The 25,100-nt window shown below is 46.2% G+C and overlaps 1 protein-coding gene across 1 annotated transcript; it reads right to left on the reverse strand.

Annotated features, from left to right (window-relative positions):
* Positions 1 to 16,564: 16,564 nt before the first annotated feature.
* On the reverse strand, positions 16,565 to 21,744 carry Krt1 (keratin 1). The gene is made up of 9 exons (XM_075963583.1): positions 21,145 to 21,744; positions 20,023 to 20,237; positions 19,645 to 19,705; positions 19,163 to 19,258; positions 18,851 to 19,015; positions 18,596 to 18,721; positions 17,916 to 18,136; positions 17,443 to 17,477; positions 16,565 to 17,358 (listed from the first exon to the last, which is right to left on the reverse strand). The coding sequence occupies exons 1-9, from the start codon at positions 21,742 to 21,744 to the stop codon at positions 17,000 to 17,002; spliced, it is 1,878 nt and encodes a 625-aa protein (XP_075819698.1). The 3' UTR covers positions 16,565 to 16,999.
* Between the last annotated feature and the right edge of the window lie 3,356 nt (positions 21,745 to 25,100).

Raw genomic sequence — 25,100 nt, forward strand, 5'->3', positions numbered from 1 at the left:
CCTTCTGGCCTCAGCACAGACGTCTCAGAAACCTGGCAGAGATCCCCTTAGCTGCTTGTTATCATCACATTTAGGAGGAAGAGACCAAGTTCAGTGAACTGTGGCGGTCGGTGACAAGGCAGGATTCTGGCCCAGCTGCTCCCTCCCCGACCTGTGCCAGTCCAGACAGCACTAATTTCACAGTCAGAACAAAGGCACGGGAGCCTAATGAACTCCGCAGTCAGCACTCAATTACCCACGATGATGGACGGTAGGAAGCATACAGCTGTGTCCTCACAGCTGTCTAAATCTTTCATTGCCGTGCTGATTCCCCTTGGGGCTGTCAGGCCCAGATCAGCCATACCTCCATACTGGCTTTCCTGTAAACGGGCGGGGAGAGGGGCCCAACCCCCTCCTCAGCAGTCATAGGTGACAGCTTAGCCATGAAATGACTGCATTTCTCCTGCTCCTGCTAAACATGCACCTCTCTGTGGTGGCACGTGGCAGACTACAAGTACCAAGGAGGTGGCACAAGGCTTCTGGCATGGCACATTGTCTCCAAGTCTGATGTCTTTACCACGGAACTCCCTGTTACCCATTGTAAAGAGAGGATGGATGAGGAGATGCGGCCAAAACCAGAGCATTTCCCAGGGAGTCCATAGGCTTTCTCTCATCCCAAACACACCTCAGCAGTTAGCACAATGGGAATTAAGACACAACTGTTTTGTCGTACACTGATCGTGGGTGATCTTGCCTGAGAATCATTTCATTCTTTCTTCAGGAACATAGAGATAGGCATCACTTGCCTGGAATGTTCTTTCAGCCTCACCAGGACACAAGGAAATGAGTTATGCTGACACCAGGAGAAACTTACAGCAGTGGCCATATTGCATAAAGAGTAGAAATGTTGAGTGTGAGACAGTATGGGGTGTGGAAACGAGGCACTCAGCCTAGGCCCTGCCTCCCACACCTCTTCTCCTATTCTGTATAATTGAGGGCAAATGGGCACCTAGATCTGGGACAAAGTCAGGTCTCTAGAAAGAACAGGAGCTACAATTCTTGAGGGCCCTACCTACAGAATAAAGGGATTGAAAAATGGGTGTCAGCAGAGACTTTCGGTCATCCAAACTGAAGATGTTTAGATTGGGGAGCTGCTTGCATAGAGCTCAGGGCTGCAGGCTTTCGGGAGTCATCCCTTATGTCAGGTGGGCTTTCTGCTTCTGAATTATTCCTGTGCCATGTAAGTAACCCTTCATCTATACTCCTGTTAGTAAGCCTGAAGAAAAAGCTCCTTGGCTCAAAAAATTAGACATTGGTACAATTGCTGCTTTGGTCTTCGTGAGCTCCCTTTTCTGAGGTGAGTGTGTGTGCATGTGTTTGTGTGTGTTTGTGTATGACCATCGAGACTAGATATTGACTTACAAGCCCTTCTTTTGAGATGAGAAATGCCTGAGGATCCTGTCTACCCACCATCCCACCTCCACCCATGACTTCAATTCACCCTCCAAGACCCAGCCCAGATAAGCTTTCTTCTAGACTGGTGAACCAGAGACCTGTGCCATGGGGTCCTTCCCTCTAAATCCTTTCCATTCAAGTCACTGAAGAGCAAGAATTCTCCACTCATCTCTAGTATATGACACTCTGCTGTATCCCTAGGATGAAAAGGTGAAGAAGATGCAGTCCCCTCCCTCAAGAAATTTACTAACCCATGGATGAGAGACTTAGGAACCAGGATGCACACTGCAGAGGTGGGGTGCTGGTCAGTGTTTAGCATCTGGTCTCCACTGGAGGAAAGCCCTGACGTGAAGTAATTCATATAGCATAAAACTACCCACCATAGCCAACTGGGAGCTAGCACACGATAGGATGGAATATAGCTAAGAACAGGTATTCAGCTGGCTCCCACCAACTGGCACAGTGCCAGACATACCTACCAAGAGCAAGAAAATGAAAATAGAAAAAAGGATCCAAGATTTGGGGAAGAAGAAGCTCGTGTGAGCTAGTTTTCAAGGATGGAGAGTTCTATGCATTGAAAAGGAAGAGGGGAACTCTGAGAAGAAGAAACATTTGTATACAGATGGGTAGGTTTTGTTTGTTTAGCAGACAGTAATACCACTCCTCTCCCTAGCCCTGGCCCAGGCAAGAAACCAGTTGGCAGTAGCATTCCCAACAGATGGATGTGAGAAGTGTTCTACATGCGTTCTCAGCCAGGACCCCATGACCTTGTCACCTTCTTCCACCTGGCTAAGCCCAGCAGGGCCTGCCTCAGAGGCATCCAAGGAGAACCTGCTTGGTGTACCTTCAGGGATAGCCACCAGGATGATAACATTTGCAACAGTGTATCTTCCTAAAGTTAGATGCTCAGTATGGGTAACATCTGCAATAGTGTATCTTCCTAAAGTTAGATGTTCAGTGTGGATAACATCTGCAACAGTGTATCTTCCTAAAGTTGGATATTCAGTGTGGATAACATCAGCAACAGTGTATCTTCCTAAAGCTGGATGTTCAGTGTGGGTAATGCGTCAGCTCCTGTAGTGGGTGAACTTGATGGATCAGTCTTTTAAAATAATGAGTGAGTGTGGTGGTGGCCTACACCTTTAATCCCAGCACTTGAGAGGCAGAGGCAGGTGAATCACTGGTAGTTCGAGGCCAGCCTGATCTACAAGAGCTAGTTCCAGGACAGGCATCAAAACTACAGAGAAAAACCTTGTCTAGAAAAAAAAAAGAGTGAGGAGGATAAGGAGGTAGCTCAGTTAGTAAAGTATTTGTTGTGGCAGTGCGAAGACCTGAATCCAATGCTCAGAACCAAAGTAAGAAGCCAAGAGTAGTGATGCACACTTGTAATCAATTCTGAGCTGTACTGACCAGCTGGGCTATTATACTCAGAGAGACACAGGTTCCAGTGAGAGCTCTATCTCAAAAAAACAAGGCAGACAGCACCTGAGAAACAATACCAAGGTGACTTCTGGGTACACACACTCACACACACATACACAGAGGGGGGAGGGAGGGACAGAGGGACAGAGGAAGGGAGGGAAGAGAAAAAGGAAAAGGTTGGCAACAAGACTACCATCCCAACGGCTGCTCATCCCAGGAACAAAGCTGACAGTACTTACCCATGACTGAGGCCAAACCACAATGGCCTCTTATAACACAAGGGCCTGCTTGTTGGGGGTTTCTGTCCTCCCACCAGGTCCCACAGCTGTTTATCCCCAAAGATAATCACACAGAGGTCTCCTTAAGTTACAGACTGATTGGTTTATAACTTAAGTTATAAACTTAAGTTTATATAAGCCCAGGCTTTTTATTAACTCTTATATTTATTAACTCTTATATTATCCCATTATTCTAGTATATGTTAGCCACATGGCTTGGCACCTTTTTCAGCGGGGTAGGTCACATCTTCCTTCTTCATTGTCTGGACAGGACTGTGGGAAGAGCTTCCTTCTTCCCAGAATACTCCTGTTCTCATTGCCCCACCTCTACTTCCTGTCTGGTTGTCCTGCCTATACATCCTGCCTGGCTACTGGCCAATCAGCATTTATTTAAAACATAATTGACAGACTACAGAATTGTCCCACACCAGCCTCTTGCTTGTCTTTCTAGTAAAAATCAAGATGGAGGGCTTTACATCATCCTGAAAATGGCCTCAGAAGCTAGGCCATCCTGACATCATTGCTACATGGCATGTTCCTCAGAACTGAAACATTCTCTCCAAATTAGGAGATTTCTACATTTCCATTTTATATGCATAAGTGTTTGTCTGCACCTATGTATGTATAGGCAATAGGCCCATGCCTAGCACCCATGGAGGCCAGAAGAGGACACTGGGACACCTGGGACTAGAGTTACAAATGGTTGTGAGCTGCCATGTAGATGCTGGGATTTGAACCCCGGTCCTCTGCAAGAGCAGCCATTACTCTTAACTGCTGGACCATCTCTCCAGCCCCTATTTTTTTTTAAATAAACAAGAAAAAATGTTCTCCAAAAAGCCTACAAAGCAGTCCAAAGCCATGCCTTTGCTTTTTTTTTTTAAATAACTGGTCAAAATATTCTAGAAGTTCAGTCGAGGAACCTGGGAATATTTGGAACAGGAAAGAGAAAAAGAGTCTGGAAGAAGTGGGAAGAGAAAGGAGAGCAGACACAGACATGGGCTTTCACAGCCGGAAGAGATCTACCCTCTAAGACCTGTGGTCTCTCCATAGCTCCCCCTAGCTCGAAGAAGTGGAAAGAGAGAGGGGAATAGACACAGACAGACATGGGTTCTCACAGCTGGAAGTGATCTACCTCTAAGACTTGTGGTCTCTCTATAGCGCCCCCTAGCTGGAGTCTCCTACATTCCAGGTCTCTAAGGGAGCTTAACTCATTCTCACAGGACAACACTTGCCATGCAGACAGTTGGGCCTGGGTGAACATTCCTCAAAGGGACCCCTATAACTCCTAAGAAGCCTGACCTCTTCCATACAAGAGTTGTGTGGTTCACCTTCACCAAAAGTGGCCATCACACCCCACCCTCCATCACCATCTCTAATCCTTCAAGTCCTCTTTGTCCCATTTCTAGCTTTTGAAGACTTGAACTTCTCAGTGGATTTTTTTTAACGTGCATTGGTGTTTTGCCTACTTTCATGTCTGTGTGAAGGTGTTAAATTCCCCTGGAACTGGAGTTACAGGCAGTTGTCAGCTGCCATATAGGTGCTGGGCATTAAACCCGGGTCCTCTGGAAGAGCAGCCACTGAACTTTCTCTCTAGCCCCCTCAATATAACCTAAGTGCTCAGTACCAAGCCAAGTCTCCAGAGATAAGACCTTTGACCTACTGCCTGTGAATCGCCACACCAAGAGGGATCTAACTGTTTCCCCATGTCTTCACGACCAATGAGCAGAACCAAGTAAAATGTTTTTCCTGCTGTCACTGCCAAGAATCTTCCTGAACTGCTCCAAACACAGCATCTTCTCTCCCTGTGCCCAGAAACCTGTCTTGGGCAGCTAGTCCTGGAAGCAGTGTCTGTGTGTAACGACACCTCTGTACCAGCAGAGGACACTCCACACTGCCTAGACAGAACAAGAAGGGCCTATTGACAGATTGGAAGCAGGGTGTGGGCCCCTGGGAGGGGTGGGAACACCTCTGCGTGAACCTGGGGAGGTCACAAGTTGACTAAGACTGCACCATTTTTTCTGATAATGGATTGGCAGGGAGCATCGGATGTCCTCCAGCAGATACGGGAGGAGCGAGAACAGTGACACAGAGTGGTGCAGGGCATCATGGGTATTCATCCTTTCAACAAAGAACTAAAAGTTACTGGCACCACCCAAATGTCTTGTGGGCATCTTTCCTCTCCCTTCTGTCTGGCACAAGGATCCAGCCAATCTTTGCTTTAGAGAACCATTTTATAGACCACATTTGTGCCTTCCAACTGCAGCTGCCTACAGGCCACATCTTCTTCAGAGAAGGGGCCTCTGCTGCTTACCTGATAGCTCCCACCTGCCTATATGTTGACCTTACTCTGGCTCTTCTCAACTTGGGTCCTCAGTCCCCATGGACTTCTCTTCCAAGCTACTACTTCTTGCATTGTGCTCCCCTCTCGATTTCCATGACATCATGCTCTCTAGCTTCTCATTCCTTAGTGACAGCTCCCTTAACACATTTGACTGTTTTAGTTTTGCTTTGTTTTCTTTAATCTGTAGGCAGAGTGGTCCTTGGGCTTTGTTTTTAATCATCTCCTTTCTTTTTTAAAAAGAAATCATCTTTCTAACTTTATTTTATGTGCATTGCTGTGAAGGTGTTAGATTCTCTGAAACTGGAGTTAGACAGTTGTGAGCTGCCATATGGGTGCTGGGAACTGAACCCAGGTCTTCTGGAAGAACAGCCAATCCTCTTAACCACTAAGCCATCTCTTTAGCCCCTATTATCTTTCTTTTAATATGTTGTTTTAATGGTGAATAAAAGAAATAGAGAAGAAAGTTACATATCCAAGAACTCATCTACTATGCTCTCAGGAGGAGAAAGTGCCTTTCCACAGACAAGAGAGGGGAAGAGGGGAAATATGGTTGAAAGTATGTACCTCAGGTTAACCTCAGAATGCTCTATAATGTCCCCACTCCAACCTGCATGTGCCCTCACACGCACACACGCACATGCCCTAAAGGTGATTGCTTTGCTAGGGATCTTTTGGAAACCTCTGGATATGATTTTTGCTTGTCACTCTGACAAGGGGGTATTGCTGACATCTTGTGATCAGGTCAAATTGTGCTTGGCTTGCAGAATAGGTGTCATATGCAAATTAAAAATACTTTCACCACTTTCCAGTACACTGAGCTGCTGCATAAATAGTTGCTCTCTGAGCAAAGAATGCGTTTTCCTTTCATCAGAAAACTTGCTGGAGTTTTCTACCTCTCTGTAAGTTTGTGTCATCGATGATGAAGTTATTCAGAATGTCAACATTAGCAACAGACAGCCACATTTACTGCCGAGTGAACAATAATTCCAGATTTGGACACAGTACTGCTCCTTTCTGTGTTCCAAAGCAACCAGGTCTAAGATTCTACATAAGAAAACCTAGGGAATGATGAAGGGCCCACAAGTCCCCAGTCCTGGCCAAAAGTAGTTCACAGTTGATGGATGCTGGGGAGGAAGGATCAGTTTTCTCCCAAGGGGTGTCCCTGGTAGGTCGGCCATGTCTCCTCAGCAGGTAACCCCTTATAGCTATATGTGCAGGACAAATTAGACTTCTTGATTTTTTTAAAGATGGAGGACATATTTGGGAGGGGTGGGAATGGGGCTAGATCTGTGGGAGATGAATATTATTAAAATGCTTAAATGTAAAAAATTCTCAGTGATTTAAGGAAAACTTATTTAAAATATGTGTATTATAGTACTACCAACTTTTCCTTTTGTGTCTCCTTTTACACAGCTGGGTCAGTGGAATCATAAAATGACTATGTTTTTCTTGTCCCAAGAGTGCAGGGCCTTACTTTAATTTTTGGTCATAAGACAGGAATCAACGAGAATCATACCTTTAGAATCCTGACCCAAGGAAATAACATTTTATCCAGACTTGGTGGCTTTTGTCTGTAATTCCAGTGCTTGGGAGACCAAAGTAGGAGGATTGCCACCTATTGAAGGCAAGCCTGGGATACATAGTAAGTTCTAGGCTAGCCTAGGTTAAAGAGTGGGGCCTTGTCTTAAATAACAATAATTATAATACTAATATTCTTTTTCCAAAGAGACTTTTATTCATAAAGCTAAGATTTTATGCCTTTTTGTTGTTGTTGGTTGGCTGGTTGGGGTTTTTTGTTTGTTTTTGTTTTGCTTTGCTTTATGTTTATTTGCAGTGCTAGGATTTGGAAATCCTAGCTAAGCAAAACTCTACTGCTGAACCCTCACACTGATATAGATGGATGGATGGATAGATGATGATGGAGAGATAGATAGATGATAGATAGATAGATAGGTAGATATAAAGATTGATAGAGATAGAGAGATAGATGATTGATAGATAGATAGATAGATGATAGATAGATAGATAGATAGATAGATAGATAGATAGATAGATAGATAGATAGATAGATGTAAAGATTGATTGATTGATTGATTGATTGATTGATGTAAAGATTGATTGATAGATAGATGTAAAGATTAATAGATGATAGATAGATAGATAGATAGATAGATAGATGTAAAGATTGATAGGAGAGAGAGAAAGAGAGAGAGAGAGAGAGAGAGAGAGAGAGAGAGAGAGAGAGAAGTCCTATCTATGTGTTGCTTTTATTGGTTAATCAATAAAACTGCTTTCAGCCAATGGCTTAGAAGAGTAAAGCTAGGCAAGAAAACTAAACTGAATTCTGGGAGAAAGAAGGCAGAGTCAGGAGAAGCCATGTAGCTGACTGCAGGAGACAGATGCCTCCACTGGAGCCCACCACAACCACAGCCATGTGGTAATACACAGATGAATAGAAATGGATTAATTCAAGATATAAGAGTTAGTCAGAAATACACTGAAGCTATTAGCCAAACAGCATTGCAAATAATATAGTTTCTGTGTGGTTATTTTGAGTCTGAGCAGCCAAAAATGAACAAGAGGTCTTCAGCTGTGGGACTGGGTGGGACAGAAACCTCTGCAACAGATTGGTGTGCCAACGTAGTCTGAAACATTTGGGCTGATGCCCACCACCCACTGTAAGTCTGGATGCTTTTGTGCCTACTCAGGGTCAGGAGAAAGTAGCTGAGACCAGGCCCACAGCTCAGCACTCCCCGCGTGGGCAGGTGATAGGGTCAGGTCTGCTAGGAGTGCACAGGCAGGAGAGCATGGCAGATCCCCACCACCACACACAGAGATATTTCCAGGCTGTGAAGTGTGCTGCTTGGCAGATTTAGCTATTGCTCAAATAAAAATGGTTTCTATACTGCACTGTGCTACCCAGAGTTGAGGTGGTGAGGACGACTCCCACCCAGCAGCCTCAGAAGCAGTGAATGGGCCTCCACCGTAATGGGCTGGAAGGAGCCAAAAGGCAAAACAGCCTTAGTCCTAGCCATGCCGCTTAGCATTTTAAGAGGCGCTTCTGATCAGAAAAGGATTAGAGATACGCAATAAAGACAAGCTCAGATGAAAAAGACCTCTAAATGTGTCACAGCATGTTTTAAAAATGTATGTAGGCTTGGAAGAGAAAAGAAGAAGAGTATAGAGAGTTATAATAAGTTAAAAAAATAAAACAAAGTCTTTAAAGAGATAGAGTAAACTTATAGAAAAAGTAATAGAGTAAGAAGCCACACAAAGGTGGAAAATACACAGAGAGTCTGGATTATGTATATTATTGTGTTTCCTTTAAATTTTTTTACTGTGAAGGAGCCAACTACAGAGAGACATTACATTGTATGGGCTGCTAAGCTAAACCAACATATATATTTTTTAAAGCTATCTTGGCTTTAAAATTTGGGTCTAAGGTCTTTGGAAAAGAGGTTCTTCTTTTGTTTCCACAGAGGATGAGAACCTGTGAATTTCTTCCAGACTAATGTGGTTTGATGGGCTCAGACCCCCTGAAAGGTCACCATAAACACCCACAAAATTTACTTTGCCCAACAAAAATCAGGAAGAAGTTTGGAGAGAACTACTCTCTAATTCTCTAAATGATTGTTTATAAATCTTTGTTTACACTTAAAGGTGATATGCTATAGTGATGGATACTTTGCATTGGTATGGATCTTAGTTTATTGATACAAATTTAAGGTTTATTGATACAAGATTTTGATATATATATCTTCTTTTAATTAAGGTATTGTCTTTGTGCAGCTCATTTAAAATATAATGTATAATTAAGAAATATAGGTAAATAGATAATCATCTACAATAGTTAAACTTGTAGTTATGTTAGTCAGGTTTTCTAGCTATATAAAGATGTTTTTCAATTAGATCTTCTTCAGATCTTTCAAAAACAGAATATGGCATTTAAAATGTTTTAAGAATTTAGGACTTTTCATGACAATGAGACATATCTGCTCCTAGCAGCACCAATCTACTTCAAGAGGATGATGGACACTGAAGAGGCTTCCTCATGGAGGTTTTTTTTGTTGTTGTTGTTGTTTTGTTTTTTGGGTTTTTTTTTGCCATTTGGGAAAGAAACTGCTCTTGCCTAAACTGCTTGACTGGACTTGCAGAACCCACAGAAAAATGATTGCTGAAGTTGCCTAAAGAAGATGAGACTGTCCTTTAGGTTCCTGATTCATGAAAGAGTCTGCCAGACATTCTGCAGAACATAGAAGAAAGTGACTAACAAACTGCCAATATAGGCGTAACTGTCTTTGAAATTCCCTGCTTCATGGAAAAGTCTGCCAGATACTATGGTCCTGTAGGCTGAAGATGGGTGCCCCAGAGTTGGCAGAAGAACTTTGGGTGACTGTTCAGACAGAAAAATGTCTCTGTCAATTCTAGAGTTTTGTAAGTAGCTTACAATGCATTTCTTGTTTTCTTAGGTAATATTATATCCTTCTGGAGTCTTTGATGGAGTTGAATAGATAGTTATAATTATAGTTTTCCTTAGTTATTATAAAAGTTAAAGTAGATTTAAATATTGTAACTGTAATTTTTGCTTGATACCTATTTTGTTTTATGTAATTTTACAATGTCAAAGTTAAAACCTTTCTTTTCGTTTACACAGAAAAGGGTAAATGGTGTGGGAAGTCCTTCTGACTATGAGTTGCTTTTATCTGTTAATCAATAAAGCTGCTTTTGGCCAATGGTTTAACAGAGTAAAGCTAGGCAGGAAGACTAAACTGAATGCTGGGAGAAAGAAGGCAGAGTCAGGAGCAGCCATGTAGTCACTGCAGGAGACAGATGCCTCGGCTGGAGCCCACTACAACCGTGCTGGTAAGCCACAGCCATGTGGCAATACACAGATTAATAGAAATAGGTTAATTTAATATATATGAGTTAGCCAGAAATACACTTAAGCTATTAGCCAAACAGCATTGCAAATAATATAGTTTCTATGTGGTTATTTCAACTCTGAGTGACTGGGAATGAACAAGTGGCTTCCAACTGTGGGACCAGGTGGGACAGAAACCTACGCCAACAGATATAGATAAATGATAGATAGGTAGATAGATGGATAGATAGATAGATAGATAGATAGATAGATAGATAGATAGATAGATGTAGATGTTTGAGCCCACTCTGTCTTTATCCTAATGAAGACTTTCTGGAGGATTTTAGTTCCTAAAACTCCAAGAACACCAAAGCCTCTAGTTCCATATCATCTTTTGGCTTTCTTTCTCCCTAAGTGCTAGAGAAGAGCCCCTGAGTCAGTGAAAACCTGCAGGGAGGAGTTGGATGGTGGATTGAGCTAAGCCACATTGGGATGCTAGAGGTGATAGGTCTGGGAAGAGCTGCCAGAACCACAGTGTCCAGGGTCTCCAGTTGTCTTGGCGATGACATACTGGGAAGAGGAGGTGATTGGTGGTGGTGGGGAGAAGCCCAGTCATCTCTGGAGTTAAAGGGTTCATCTCTGTTAGAGAGATGACTGTATATGAGCCGTATCATCTTGGAGCAGGAAGACGGTAGCCAACAACTGAAACATAGTCACCCTTCAAGGAAAAAGAATGGCCCAGAAATATTCCCTTGACTTCTTCAGTCAACAAACTAAGGAAAACAATTCTGTCTTCCTAGCTGTATGACTCTGACGGAGACATCTGATCTAGGCCAAGGAAGGAGGTGTCTGCAGGCATCTGAAAATTCACACAAAGTGTGGAAACCAGGTTGTGCTGTAACGCCTATGGATAGAAGCCAATGAGGTTCCAAACGGCTTGTCACCTGTGTGGCGTATATTCAAATTCCAGTGGGTGGAGACAGTCAAGAAGAATTAGAAGGAAAGTCCAGAGCATCAGAAAGCCTGAGGAGGGAGAGCGACTGGGTGTACACTTGCTCTCCTGATATACCTAAATACCTTTGGAAGGGTGCTGAAGACACTCAGGACAGTGACTGTCAGAGGAAGGGACAGGAGAATGTTGGCCATGCACCTGCACTCACGGAGTCTGTGACTGCTCAGAGAAGTCACAAGTATCCCGTTGCATTAGGCCACCAAGAGAGGACATGCTGCAGCTTAGACTTTTGGGACCTGAATGTTCTTCAAGAAGGCTGGCTCACTCTTTGAAGCTTGAACAAGGGTTTCTTTTGGAAGTTCTCTGTGGCCCTCAGACGAGTCCTTATTTCTAAGATGTCTGAGGATTCAACTGTTTTCTCAACATGGGTGGCTCTAGTTTACATCTGTAGACCTGGTAGGAAATGAACCAGAGCAGAAGCAGCTGCTGACCTCCTACATCGCTACCCCCTGCCCTGCCTGTGCCCAGAAGTGTCACCCAGGCTGCAGTCATGGAAGGCAGCCTCCTCAGCCTCACCCTCTCACCCTGCCCTGCCTACACCTAGTCTTCCACCAACTCCCTAAGAGCTGACTGCTTATTGTCTATGAAATATACATCACCATTTTGGGTGGCTCTGCCATCTTTAAAGACTCAGACTCAGTGTCTATCCTGATGTCTCTTGATTGTGCCCTTGCAATCCTCCCTCTCCAGGAAGAGCCCATCCAGTCTATTCTGAGTGACCTTTTCTTTTTTATTTAAGAGAAGATGAATGTTTCATAGGCTACAAGCCACCTCTACTGCACATCTATCTAGATTCTAAAATTAAATCCAGATACATGTCTACAATTTCTGTGTCATTGGGTTTCTTTCCTTCGATAACCAGTTTGTAATAAACTTTGATAATCTTTTCTTACTCAAAACACACAAAGCACGGGAATCCGTTGTGCTTGGTGAGTCCTCACAAAGCACACAAACCCGTGTGAATAACAAAAGTTTTGAGGTCTTTTTAAGTTTTCCATGAAAGAGAGAATATAGGAAAAGTCTATACCATCCCAATGAGTGGAGTTCTTTAGCTACAGCCTCCCAAGTGAGGGGTCTTAAAGCTACAGAATGAAGCGGGTATGACATGTTCTGCCCCACCTCACTTGTACCTAGGACTTGCAGGTGAGTCTGCCTACAGAGGATCCACACGGTACAGGAAATGGTCGACTTGGGAAAGCATCTGCAAGCAAAGAATTTCAGGTGCGGTGCTCCAATCTCCTCTCCTCCCAGAGAAAGTGTCATTACGTGAAATCACCAAAGTGAACTGCTTCAGTGCCGAGGCCAGTGCCTGCTGGTATTTGTGTCTTCAGTTCTGCATCTAGGCCTAAGCAGCACTCAAAAAATCACCTGTAGGGTGGATGGGCTTGCAGAGCACTTAGCCCTCCGGGAGGTCACTAGAGAGTCCCACAGTGCTCCTCAGACGGGAGCACAGAGCTACCGCCATTCTTGCTGGGCAAACTGAATATCTCAGTTGAGGCAGCTCTCAGTGATCCTTCTCAAACCTGTCTGACCACGCTACTCCCTAGTCCTCCCCTACCACAGCTGTTTCTATCCATTCACAGCCCCTCAGGCAGATCAGATGTCTCTGAGAACTCAGGCACAAGGCTCTACCCCTCCATTTCCTAATCCAACAGCAGCAATGCAATCCCTCTTTCTCCCACTGACCCTGTATCTCCTATGAGCCATTAGGTCCCCAAACTCCATGTGAGAGCTTCTGCCCACAGCAATAGTCTGAGCTCCCAAGGGCCAACAGGACCATTATTGGTTTGGGTCTGGGAATCTCTTTGACTTCATTTCTGTCACTAATCTTGTGCTTTATGCAATTTCACTCTTCCTTCCCTTGAACATTGTCTCCTCCTGGAATGTTTTTCTCTGCTCTGAATAGTTCAGGCATCTCTGAAAACCCTGCCAACATCACCTTTGGTCACTTTTCTATCTGCCGCTTTCTGTGTCTTGTGTGTTTCTACCATGGCTTGGGTCATGGGCATTGCAATGATATGTTTCTATACTCCCAATCACCCACGTGTCTAAGATTTTGGGGAGCAGAAACCATGTTTCACCCAGCAGAGTGTCCCCAATGCTTGGTTTATCCTCTGAACCATGCTGTTTGTACAGGAAATGTTTATTTGAGCAATCTTGAATCCAGACACCAAATTCCGAACAAGAAACATACTGAACAATGATAAATAATAGCATAGCCTAGTCACTGGAAAGATAGCTCAATGGGTAAAGGTCTCTCTGCATGAAGCTGTAAGCTTGGCTCTCCAGCACCCACATAAAAGCCAGGCACGGCAGTGCACACTGTAAGCTCAGCACTGGGAAGACAGAGACAACAGACCCTTGGAGTTCACTGACTGGCAGCCTAGCCAAAGTGATGTGCTTCCGTTTCTGTAAGAGAGCCTGTCTCGAAAATAGAGAATGATTAGTCAAGGAAGATATCAATGTCAACCTCTGACCTCCACACACACACACACACCCAACATGAGCACATACACACCAAACCACCACACTAGAGTGTAACAGAGTCTAAAACATACAGGCTAAGTGCAAGAGCATGTGGTGTCCTTGAAAGGGTGGTGTTTCAGCCAGTGAGCCCAGAGGTCAGCTCTTTCACGCAGCCCCCAGAATCACCCACCATTCATTATTCTAAATCTACAAGGTACCACACAGGTGGTACCTTTTGTGATGGATTTGGGGATCTTGATGACAAGGTGGGGTGGCTCTGGCAGTTCAGTCAGTGAAAACAGAGGTTACTTCACAAGCTAAAGCACGCACACTCAGTGACACACCCACTCCTTATGTGGTTAGTTCACACAGATCAGTCATCAGGACTCTGCATACACTGGTAAAATGGATCCCACCACTCTACAGTGCTCTGCAGTCCCTGAGCAGAATGCCACCTTCTCCCTCTTTGCCATTCCTCTTTGCAGATTGTATGTCTTGTGTGTGTGAGTTCATGTCGGTGCATGTCTACATGTATATGTGTGTGCATACTTACAGAGGCCAGAGGTCAACACCTTATATTTTGAAACAGTCTCTCACTGAACCTGGAACTCACCCACTTGGCAAATGAGTGAGTGAGTCCCAGAGTTCCTCCTGTCTCCTCACCTTCCCCTCCCCACCCAGTGCTGGTGTTACAGAGACTTGTTGCTGCACCTGGCTTTAATGTAGGTGCTGGGATCCAAACTCACATCCTCCTGTGTGTGCTGCAAGCCCTTTTCTTAATAACTCAGCACCCAGCTCCCTTGCACCCTGTAATAGCCTCTATTTCTATGTAACAGTCACAATTACATGTTTTCCTCTCTTGGTGTCTAGAGCAAATACTCTCTTATCCATTTTACCTAAGAGACAACTGAGATGCGGGATAGCCAAAGAACTCATTCAAGGATCTGCTCCTCCTGGAATAAGTTCTTCTTCTCCTGCCCTTTAGGTATCAGAGTGAGTAGACACAGGTACTCGTTCAAAGTTCCTCATTATTCCCGTTGTTATGAACACTTTTCAAACTCTCACATCAGTCCAGGCAGCAAGACATCTACCGGAGGAGATATTTCTTCCAGCTGAACACAGAATGGGAGTGACCTCAAAAGTGGTGACATGGAAATTTCCACAAGGGAATTCACAAGCCATGCCAAGAAAGAAACACTGAGTGCCAGGGTTGTCAGTCTGCAGCATTTATTAGGGAGCGGTGTAAAGCGGTGATTGAAGCATCCTGAGGTACAGGTGATAGCAAGATGAGGGCCGTCCCGCTCCAATAAGTCAACCAGGAGCAGATCAATCTAGCCAGTTTTGTACGGGAGCTTGAGGAATCTGTTTCAGGGCAGGGGCAGTTGTTACGTGTTTAGCAAAGGGATTAACTCTTCTCAGTGCTTTTGAGCACCAACATAAACAGTTCAGGGGAACAGTGGAGGCTCAGTTCTGCAGGGAAAGCAAGCAGCTGCCTAGTGGCTTGATGACAGAGCAGTCAACACACTCTGTGTCCCAGAGTGAGGACACAAAGAACCCTGGAAGAACTAGACTACAGAAGGAATGACTGCGTAGGAAGGGGAGAGCACTCTCCCCTGGCCCATCTGAAGCCTCCTTGGTCCTTAGCCCGGGCTGAACCTGGAGAGAGGAAGACATTTATAACTAGAAGCTAGGAAAATTGTGTTTAGAAAAGTTAACTGACTATTCATGGTTTTTGGAACCATCAAGAAGGTGGTGATTTGTTGGTTCTTTTAAATAAGCATTTATTGGGCTGTCTAGGATTCAATAAGCAATGTTAACAATGGCTAGCTCATCACCACTATCATCATCATAGTCTTTAAAAGGGTATTCAACAGTCTACAGAGGCTTGAGTAAAATCGGGGATCGTATGGGTTGACCTCTGCATATACGCTATGGTTATATATATCTTGGTATTCTTGTGAGATTCCTAATAGTGGGAGCAGAGACTGTCCCTGACTCTTTTGCCTGCTTTTGGGAACTTTTTCCTCCTACTGGATTGTCTCGTCCATCCTTGATATGAGGGTGTGTGCCTAAACTTACTGTAACGTGCTATGTCGTATTTGGTAGATATACCTGGAAGGCCTGCTTTTCTAAAGGAGGAGTGGGTCTGGGTGAGAGGGGAGGGAGAGAGACTTGGAGGAAAGGAAGAGGAAGTGGAAACTGCAGTAGGGATGTAATATATGAGAGAAGAAGAAACAAATCAGCAAATTTTAAAAACCGAAGCAGGGAGGTGTTCACTATGGCTGAGCTGTAGTTCATTTGTCTTCTTCAGTCCCATGAGGAAGATGCAGTTTTATATCCCTAAGGCAGAGCTACCGAAACTGAGATCTGTCACTTGTGTATTTTAACCTAACTAATAAGATTCCAGCTTGAGCACGTCCATATGCTGTGTCCTCGCTACTTCGCAAGTTTGATCTGTGCACCTGGATTGTCACTTCTTAAATTGGACTTTCCTGTCTTCTCCATGCGGGTCCCCTTCCCCACCTGCTCATTCTAACAAAGCCTTCTCATATGAATATAGCCTCCAATACGCCCAGCTATTGGGACAGAGCGTGTGCCCTGGGCTTCCACCTGATCTGCCTCCCTTCTCAGAAGCTCCCCATCCCAACTCCCCAAGAGTCATTTGGTTGCGCAGCCTTTCAGTCACAACAAAGCATTCGTTCACCCTCCACCCCGTCGTAAACAAATAGACTGAAGCTAATTGAGAATTTCAAATGCAGTTTATTGCAGCAAAACGAAGAAATGGGAGAAAAGACAAACGACTCGCAAACACCGTATGTACAAAACCAAAGCAGCTGCAGGATACAGGATGCTATGGGGCGGTCCAGAGCACTAAGTGCTTTGGGCACAGCAAAGAAGCTCTGGGTCTGACGTCCTCTTTGAAATGTCGTGTAGGTGGTGGCAGTTCTGAGTTGTTACTCCAGCAAAACATAAAGTGGGGTCGTTATCAGGGGACTCAGATACTGAGAACTTCTTTGGAGGCAGAGCGGGGGGGGGGGGGGGGGGGAAGCGCAGGGGAAATAGGCTGAATCGGTGCCATTCATCATAGCTCTCTCTCCAATAAGACTAGGGCAATTGATCTTGGTCTTGCCAGCCATATTTGGTGGTGATGGGAAGGGGGAGCTAATGGGGTGGTGAGCACCTCTCTATCTGGTCCCCCGGGAGTAACTAGTGGAAACGAACTTCACGCTAGAACTGCCACTAGAGGACTTAACGCCCCCGGAGCTAGATCCTCCACGACCTCCTCCAGAGGAACCGTAGCTGCCTCCGGAGCTGCCACCGCCCCCTCCAGAACCACCTCTGTGGCCCCCACTGCCGCTGCCGCCACCGCCGGAGCCACCATAGCTGCCGCCGCCACTTCCGGAGCCGCCGCCGTAGCTGCCACCTCCAGAGCCGCCGCCGTAGCTGCCGCCGCCTCCAGAGCCATAACTTCCACCTCCGGATCCGTATCCGCCGCCACCTCGGCTACTGCTTCCGCTGATGCTGGTGTGGCTGGTGCTCACCGCTGCAGAGAGACTCGGTTACACCCCACCCCACTCAACTCGTTTCCCATCCCGCACCATGCCCTGAGAAACCGGCTTGTACTTACACACGCTCACGTTGGGGGTGCACTCTCCAGACATCCTGTGGGAAACAAATCAGACCCTTTAGGACACAACATCCTCTCATACCCCTTCCCATGGAACATATCCTAGATGTCTCTCCAATGCTCTCCATGAGAAAGCTGCTCCTTAGCCTCGTGCCTCCCAAGCCTGGCGGGTTTCTCAGCCTGAGTTCAAACAGGCAGAGATCTCCCTAAATTGGACAAGGCACTTACAGCTAGCCGATGGGGCTCAGTTATAAAGGCTGTGTCAGGAGATCCCACCCAGCCCCAATGAACTGCTCCATTTCAAATATTAAAGAGGAATGGGGAGACAGGCAGGGAGCAAGTCAGAAAAATTAGAGTGAGGAGGAAAGGAAAAGAAAAAAGAAAAACATAGAGCATGTGAACACAGTCCTTGCTTCCCAAGTCCAGGACAAACTACCATCAGGAAGGAATTCCTAAGAAGTGACCTTCCTCACCTGATCTCCTCGCCCTCCAGCAGGGTCCTGTAGGTGGCGATCTCCATGTCCAGGGCCAGCTTGGTGTTCATCAGCTCCTGGTAGTCGCGCAGCAGCCGGGCCAGTTCCTCCTTGGCCTGTGTCATGGCGTCCTCCAGCTCATTCAGCTTGTTCTGTGCATCTTTGAGAGCGCTCTCACCACGCTGCTCGGCTTCACTGATGTTCTGCTGCATGTGTGAGATCTGAGAACAGAAGAGAGCACGTTACATGGACGGGCGCACAGTCCCTAATGTCACCATGATCTTCCCATCATGTTAGCCTCCCACCCTCCATGGGCCAATACGCTGAGACACACAGGACCACTGGGCCCTCGGATCACCTTAGCTGCCATATAGTTCTTCTCCTGGGCCTGTCCTAAGACTCTGAACCTTCTGCCCACCTCTCCTCCCTCCTCTGCTCCTGTTTGCTCTGATCATGGGCTAGTCCATTCATTGTGACCATCTCTTCTCTACTGGGTCATTTTCACAAACTTCCCTTTAGAGCATTGCACGTTTGCGTTGAGTGCGGGGAGCTGGTATAGTCCCCAAAAAGAATAGAGGAGGCAGAGTAGTTTTGATTTTGGTAAGGACTGCAGGCCTCAAAATCAGGAAAAATCTCCCCTATGACTGGAGGATCACCCCATTTTGTGGAACTGAGTGTACCTGCTTCTTGACACCATCAATTTCAGATCGAAGTCTCTGAATGGCTCGGTTCAGCTCAGAAATCTCCATCTTGGAAGTTTTCACACTGTCACCGTGTCTGCCAGCCGTGACCTGCAGCTCTTCATACTAAAGATGACATGTTAGTTCAGTCAGTTGTGGGTAGAAACCGGTGTGCTTGGGCACACAAACATGCCAGCAGGCACAGGACACCGCACCAGACCTTCCAGAGAACCTACGAAGTTTGCACAAGCTTACCTTGCTCTGATAAAATGTCTCAGCTTCTGCCTTGCTCCTCTGGCAGATGTCATCATACTGGGCCTTGACTTCGGAGATGATGCTGTCCAAGTCCAACGTGCGGTTGTTGTCCATGGACAGGATGACATTGGTCTCACTGATGTGAGTCTGCATCTGAGACAATTCCTGAAGGATTGAAAAGTTCAATGAGTCTCACAGAACAAAAAACCCAACTTAGAGGGAAGGCTTGGGAGTTGGAAGGAAGGCACTCTGCAGAGCGGTGGGGTCAAGACTCAAGGACCTCCATCTAGGGTTTGAAATTCAGGAGTTTACCTCGCGGTAGAGTGCTGTGAGGAAGTCGATCTCCTGCTGCAGGTTGTCCACCTTGGCCTGGAGCTCTACTTTGGTCATATAAGCTGCATCCACGTCCTGGAGGAACAAAGGTAACATAAAGCTACGTTCTTCCCAGGGCAGGCCTCCTCTCTAGCCATGAAGGAGTTCTCCAAGTGGAGTTGGACTTAAGATCTGCTCCTCTTTTCTCCAGTTAGATTGCAGTTCTAGGCTGTTCCATCTCCTCATACCACAGGAAGCCTCCCTGGCTTGTTGAGAACTTGCCTCCCCTCTCCCTGTGTATAGGTGCTGAAAACCAAGGAGCAACTGAGGCCTGGACTAGTATAGGTCCATAGAAATGAGAGAAAATTTCTCTACTGCCAGATATTCAGCAGACTGGCTACCTGATTCTTCACAACATGGCTTCCTTCTGCCATGACCTTTATTGTTTCCCAGATGAGTTCCACCCCACAGAATCTGCTCACCTTCTTGATGGTCACAAACTCATTCTCTGCATTTGTCCTCTTGTTGATCTCTTCCTCGTACCTGCAGGGAAGCGTGGCTGATTAGGCAATTAAAGGAGGTTGAGGCTTGAACCTTGTATTCTACCGATGGCTGCCTCCCTTCACAAGCAATGAGTAATGGCGTCTTGCCACCCCTTTCTTCTGAGCACTAAAATCATTAAACTACCCATCTTCTGAGAAGATGAAGAGGCTGTTTTGTTTTTTGTTTTTTAATGCCCAATTGATTTGTCCCTAAATGAGAGAAATCCTTTGTTACATGAATCATATTATTAGAGATTGCTTTCTGGAAATCTTTTGGATAACTATTGAGTCAACATACACCCGTCTAGGCTCCCTTACTTGTTCCTGTAATCTTCCACCAAGTCCTGCATGGTCTTCAGTTCCGAATCCATCCGTGATTGGTCACTCTTCAGTTGGTCCACTTGCCTTCTGAGGTTGCTAATATATGACTCAAAGTAGGGATCTAAATTGTGGGTCCTGGTTGAGGTGTCCACCTGCTGCAGCAGCTCCCATTTGGTTTGCAGCACCTGGTTCTGCTGCTCCAGGAAGCGCACCTAGGAACCAAAGACCCATTACCCCAATGGCAGGAGCGGGCCACCAAGCAAGACCAGTGCCTCACTGGGAAAAGAACTTCAATTCCCATTTGACAACAAGAGGCTTAGGGAGAAACCCATTGAGGTAACATCAATCTCTGAGCAAAACACAACCCATGAGTTAATTAAGAGATGCCGTGGAAGGAAGGAACTGTATAACACAATAGTACAGCACACCCAAATTACTGGAATCATCCTCTGAAATGATATGATACTTAGGAAGTTTGCCTCCCAATTGTTTTTAGTCAGATAGAAACTTGCATCACTGGGATATATACACAGTTCAAAAGTGTGTTAGGAAAATAACAAATTGGATTTGAAGCTTATTGTGCCTAAATTTATATTGACATTATTGATAAATTAGCAGAAAAGTCAAAAGTGGTTTGTGTTTTTCTAGACCTGAATATGTGTATTTTAAAATCTCCTTCCTGATCCAATGCTCATGGGAAATTGCCAGGGGATAGAGATCCCTTTGACAGCACAAGGTATTTGGCGCCAATCTACTCCATCTTTTCTACTACTCCACAGGCACCTTTACGGCCAGGAAGACCCTTATGGGTTTCTTATTTGCACCCTAGAAAGTTCCATTTGCCCTATTTCTATGTAATCTTCAGTCAAACTTACTTCAAGAGCTCAATAAAAATGGAACAGAAGGTCATACAGGTTCATCTCTGGATTCCCTTTCTCCAGTAACTTGCTCATTAACATCATTTCTGAGCATACTTTTAGCACATGTCCCAGAATTCCATTCTACATGTCCTTTTAGTCATCAAATGCAGACACAAGGCTAAGCCTACCCCATCTTGCCGCTCAGTCCCACAGCCTAAGAGAAGCTAGCTCACCCTAAACCCCAAGAAGATGAACTCACCTTGTCAATGAAAGAGGCAAATTTGTTGTTGAGTGTCTTGATCTGCTCTCTCTCATGAGACTTCACTTTTTGAATCTCAGGGTCGACTTCCACATTAAGAGGTTGCAGGAGGCTCTGGTTGACAGTGACTTCCTGGATGCCACCAGGGGGGCAGACAGGCCCAAAACCACCCCCAAATCTACCACCCCCGTATCCACCACCACCAAAACCACCTCCACTGCCAAAGCCACCACCACCAAAACCACCGCCACCAAAACCACTGCCACCAAAACCACCACTACCAAAACCACCACCCCCGAAACTACCACCCCCAAAGCCACCACCGAAGCTCCCACCACCCATGCCACCTCCAGCCACACTCATGGAGATGCTCCTGCCGCCTCCAAGGTTAATCAGACTTTTACTTCCAAAGCCACCACCAGAGCCCCCACTCCCACAGAAGCCTCCTGAAAATCTCCCGCCACCGCCTCCTCCACTGCGGCGCACAGAGCTGCTGGTGGATCTGCGCTGGAAGCTGACAAGGCCTGCAGAACCTGAGCTGAAGCCTCTGCCGCCCCCAAGCCGGCAGGTAGACCTGCTGCTACTACACTGTCGACTCATGTTGGCTTAGAGAGAAGAGCAAAGACAAGAGAAGAGAGGAGCTGAGAACTTCTCTGCCTTGAGCCCAGCACCATGCCCTTATATACTGTGAGGAAATTGGGCTTGGTCCTCAGAGTCAGCGGAGATGCAGAGCCCGCAGAGGGTTTGGCTTGCCTGCAGCCATACAAGATTTTTACGAGCCTCAACAATACGATAAACACTACACACCTAGCTCCGAGGATGGGCTCTCAAAATTGCTGTGCAGACAAGATTGACTCGTGTGGAAATCATTTTATCTGACAGAATCTCTCTTCAAGTGTTTGTGGCTTTGAGAAACCAGGACCCCATATTGACTCGTTGGTGTTCTGGACAGGATCCCCCCAACCCCGCACAAAAGTCTGCCTGACTGTACTCTCACCCGTCACTGGGTGCTGCAGAATAGCAGGTGCAATTCCTCGAGCATGGATCCCTAAAGGAGCCTCGTTTTTCAGAGGTCATCCTTTCAAACCCCAGCATTTATCAAATCACACCTCCTGGAACAGAGTAAAGGCTCTGGAAGCTAGAAATCAAATGTTTTCTGAAGTTGGCTTCTACAAATGCTCGGCATTGATTGACAGAAAAGGCACTGGCACCGAACAGGCCCAATGGACAGATGGTCTGGAAGCTCCTGAGGCGAGCACTGAGTTCTTTCCTAAGCTTCCTAGCTGTTCCTTTTCAAAGACAAACCAGGGCAGGAAATGGGCATAAGAGGCCAGCAACTGAAGCAGGTGCCACACAAATGCCAGTCTTGTGGAGATGAGTGGGCACCTAGTACATGCGGTAAAGCAAAGTGGGGAAGTTGAGGCATGACAGTAGGTTTGGAAGGGAGGGCAGTTATAGAAATCTGGAAAATCTGTGCTGCGAGGTTCGCAGAGTTTCTGGAGTCAGCGACCACAGCTATTAAGGGGAGCAGGACTTGGGGGGGGCAGTGTAAAAACAAGTCAGAAATGGGTCATGTGCCAGGAAGTGTTTTATGGTTTATACACAGAAGTTAATGTTCATAGCAACTTTGAGAAAGATATTAGTCTACCCATTTTTAAATGAGAAAACTGAGGCATGCGGGTTGGAAAGCTTCCCACATCTCCAGAGCTGCTAAGTGGCCCCGTGGAATGTGAGCAGAGAGCACCTAGCTAAACAGAGCGTATAAGATCCTAATCCATGTTTTGTATGTCAACGTGCAAATGAGTTCATACTCGCCTGAGTGCTGTGGGAATCACTGGACAGCATGAAATGCTATCCTGCTATGGAGGGCTCTGAAAGAAAAATGAGTTTATCTTTTGAGGCCCTGGATCCTGGCACTTGGAAAAATATTGTTTCAAATCACTCTAAGAAGAGGGGCATGGAGGTGAGGGAGACGCTGCTCTGTCCGGGTGTCATCGTGGGCATGTGCGTCGCACCCAGCCAGGGGCCTTCCTGAAGAGCAGCTGATCGGTATTTACAGACAGTAGTGACACCGAGATCTGGAAAGACCTGAATCCACACAGATGATGATTTTAAAACTTCTTAGAAGCCTGGCATGCTCTCCACACTACATGCAAATGGAGGCAAAGACACCTTAGCAAGGAGCCTGCTGCTCTGGCTTCTGGCTCCTTGTGAGCGTGTGGGAACTCCCCTGTGTACAAGCAAGCTCTGAAGGAGAGGGGCATCTCTAAAGATCATCCCCCCAGTCTCTGGCAGCTCTGAACCAGGCAATTGGGCCAGCCCTCTGCAACCAACCCATCAAGCTTTCTCCCGCCCTCCTCCAAGAAGCCCCCCAGCCTGTCCTCTGTCCCCCACTCCTCCTGTTTCCATAGCACTGTCTTCTGGAACTCTGTCCCAGTGCCTGCATCCTTGGGCTGCTAAACTCTCCATCTCTTTAGGGAATGAGTAATTGGTTCTTGGGAACAATGGGGACTGGAGTGGCCTTGGCGTGCTAATAACTGTTGCCTAATCGTCTCTGACAGGCAATCAAAACTCTTTTAGTCCAGCATACTCCCTTATGAGACATATCATTCGGCACAATCGATTCCTTCTAGCATTTTGGAGGGGTGTGCATATCTGTCTGCATGCTCGTGTATGTGAATGTGTGTGAGAGCCAATGACAGATCTTTCTAGTGAGCTCTGCTTCCCTAAGCAACCAACAGAAAGAAAACCAGTTTATAGCTCCGCAAACACATTCCAGCAGGGACCCTGAGAAGACACAAAAGCACCCTCAACTGAAGTTCCCATGGCTCCCACAGGACACATACCTAAGTTTATTTCCCACGAGGCCATTGAACCCACCGTATGAAGCTGAAAGCTGAGGTCTTGAGAGGGTTAACACATTCCAGCTAGGACAAGACACGGGTGGAACCAGACCCTGGGCTTTCTGCTGGCCTTCCTCCTAACCTGAAGAAGTACAGAGAAAGCAAGTGGATCTGGGGACTATTCCCAGCTTCTGGCGCTCAGAGACTGTGCCATCAAGCCTGCCTACCACAGAAGTGAGAACATGGCACAGCCGAGATTGTAAAGTCAGTTCCTAGGAATGCTCCAGTTTCTGAATCAAATCCGTGTTCCCTCTCCACGGCTCATTTTTAACCCTCGAGGGTAGGAACTGCAGCACCGCCAGCAAGCCACGGCTAATTCCTAGGATGTCCGATGCGGGATACTTTAAAAAACACCTGTGAAACAAAGGCATAAGCCCCACGCTCCGAGAACACATGAATGAAGAGGAGACACAGACCAGACTTCTGGAGGTCCAAACACTCTTAAGTGTTGTATCTCATGTAGCTGGTACTGAGAGGTACTGGCTCCACTTTAAGGAAAAGATAATAGGCTCCTAGAGGTGGAAGTGTGTACCCTGGGTCACTAGAGGGTAACTGACCAGCAAGACTTGTTCGCCTCCAGAGCCTCTTGACCTTGGCCAGGCTGTTACCTGCTTCATGTGTCCCTTCTCCATTCAACCTCAAGCAATGACCCTTCCTCTCTGTGCTTTGTCCAGCCCTCTTCTTCCCCCTTCCTCTCCGTCTCATTTTCCCAGTTCATTTCTTCTCTTTCTGATAAGGCTTTCCAGTATCCTGTCAACTTGTTGCAAAGCCCATCCCGCAGACAGGCTTTAGGATCACACACACACGTGTGCACACACACACACACGCACACACGCACATACACACACACACACACCTCGCATCCTGATTAGCTGCTCTAGACTCTCATTTCAGTCTGTCTATAATAACCAACTACTCAGTTGGTTGGTGGTCAGCCCAGACCTCACCTCCTCCAGGGAGGTTTCCTTGATTAACACACTGCTGTTCTGTTGGGCTCTTTCCCCTGAACTAGGTTACTGCCTTAGCCGAGCATATGCTGGTGTGCTGGCTCTT

This window comes from Microtus pennsylvanicus, chromosome 2, assembly GCF_037038515.1.
Source record: "Microtus pennsylvanicus isolate mMicPen1 chromosome 2, mMicPen1.hap1, whole genome shotgun sequence".
In the NCBI taxonomy this organism is placed as follows: Eukaryota; Metazoa; Chordata; class Mammalia; order Rodentia; family Cricetidae; genus Microtus; species Microtus pennsylvanicus.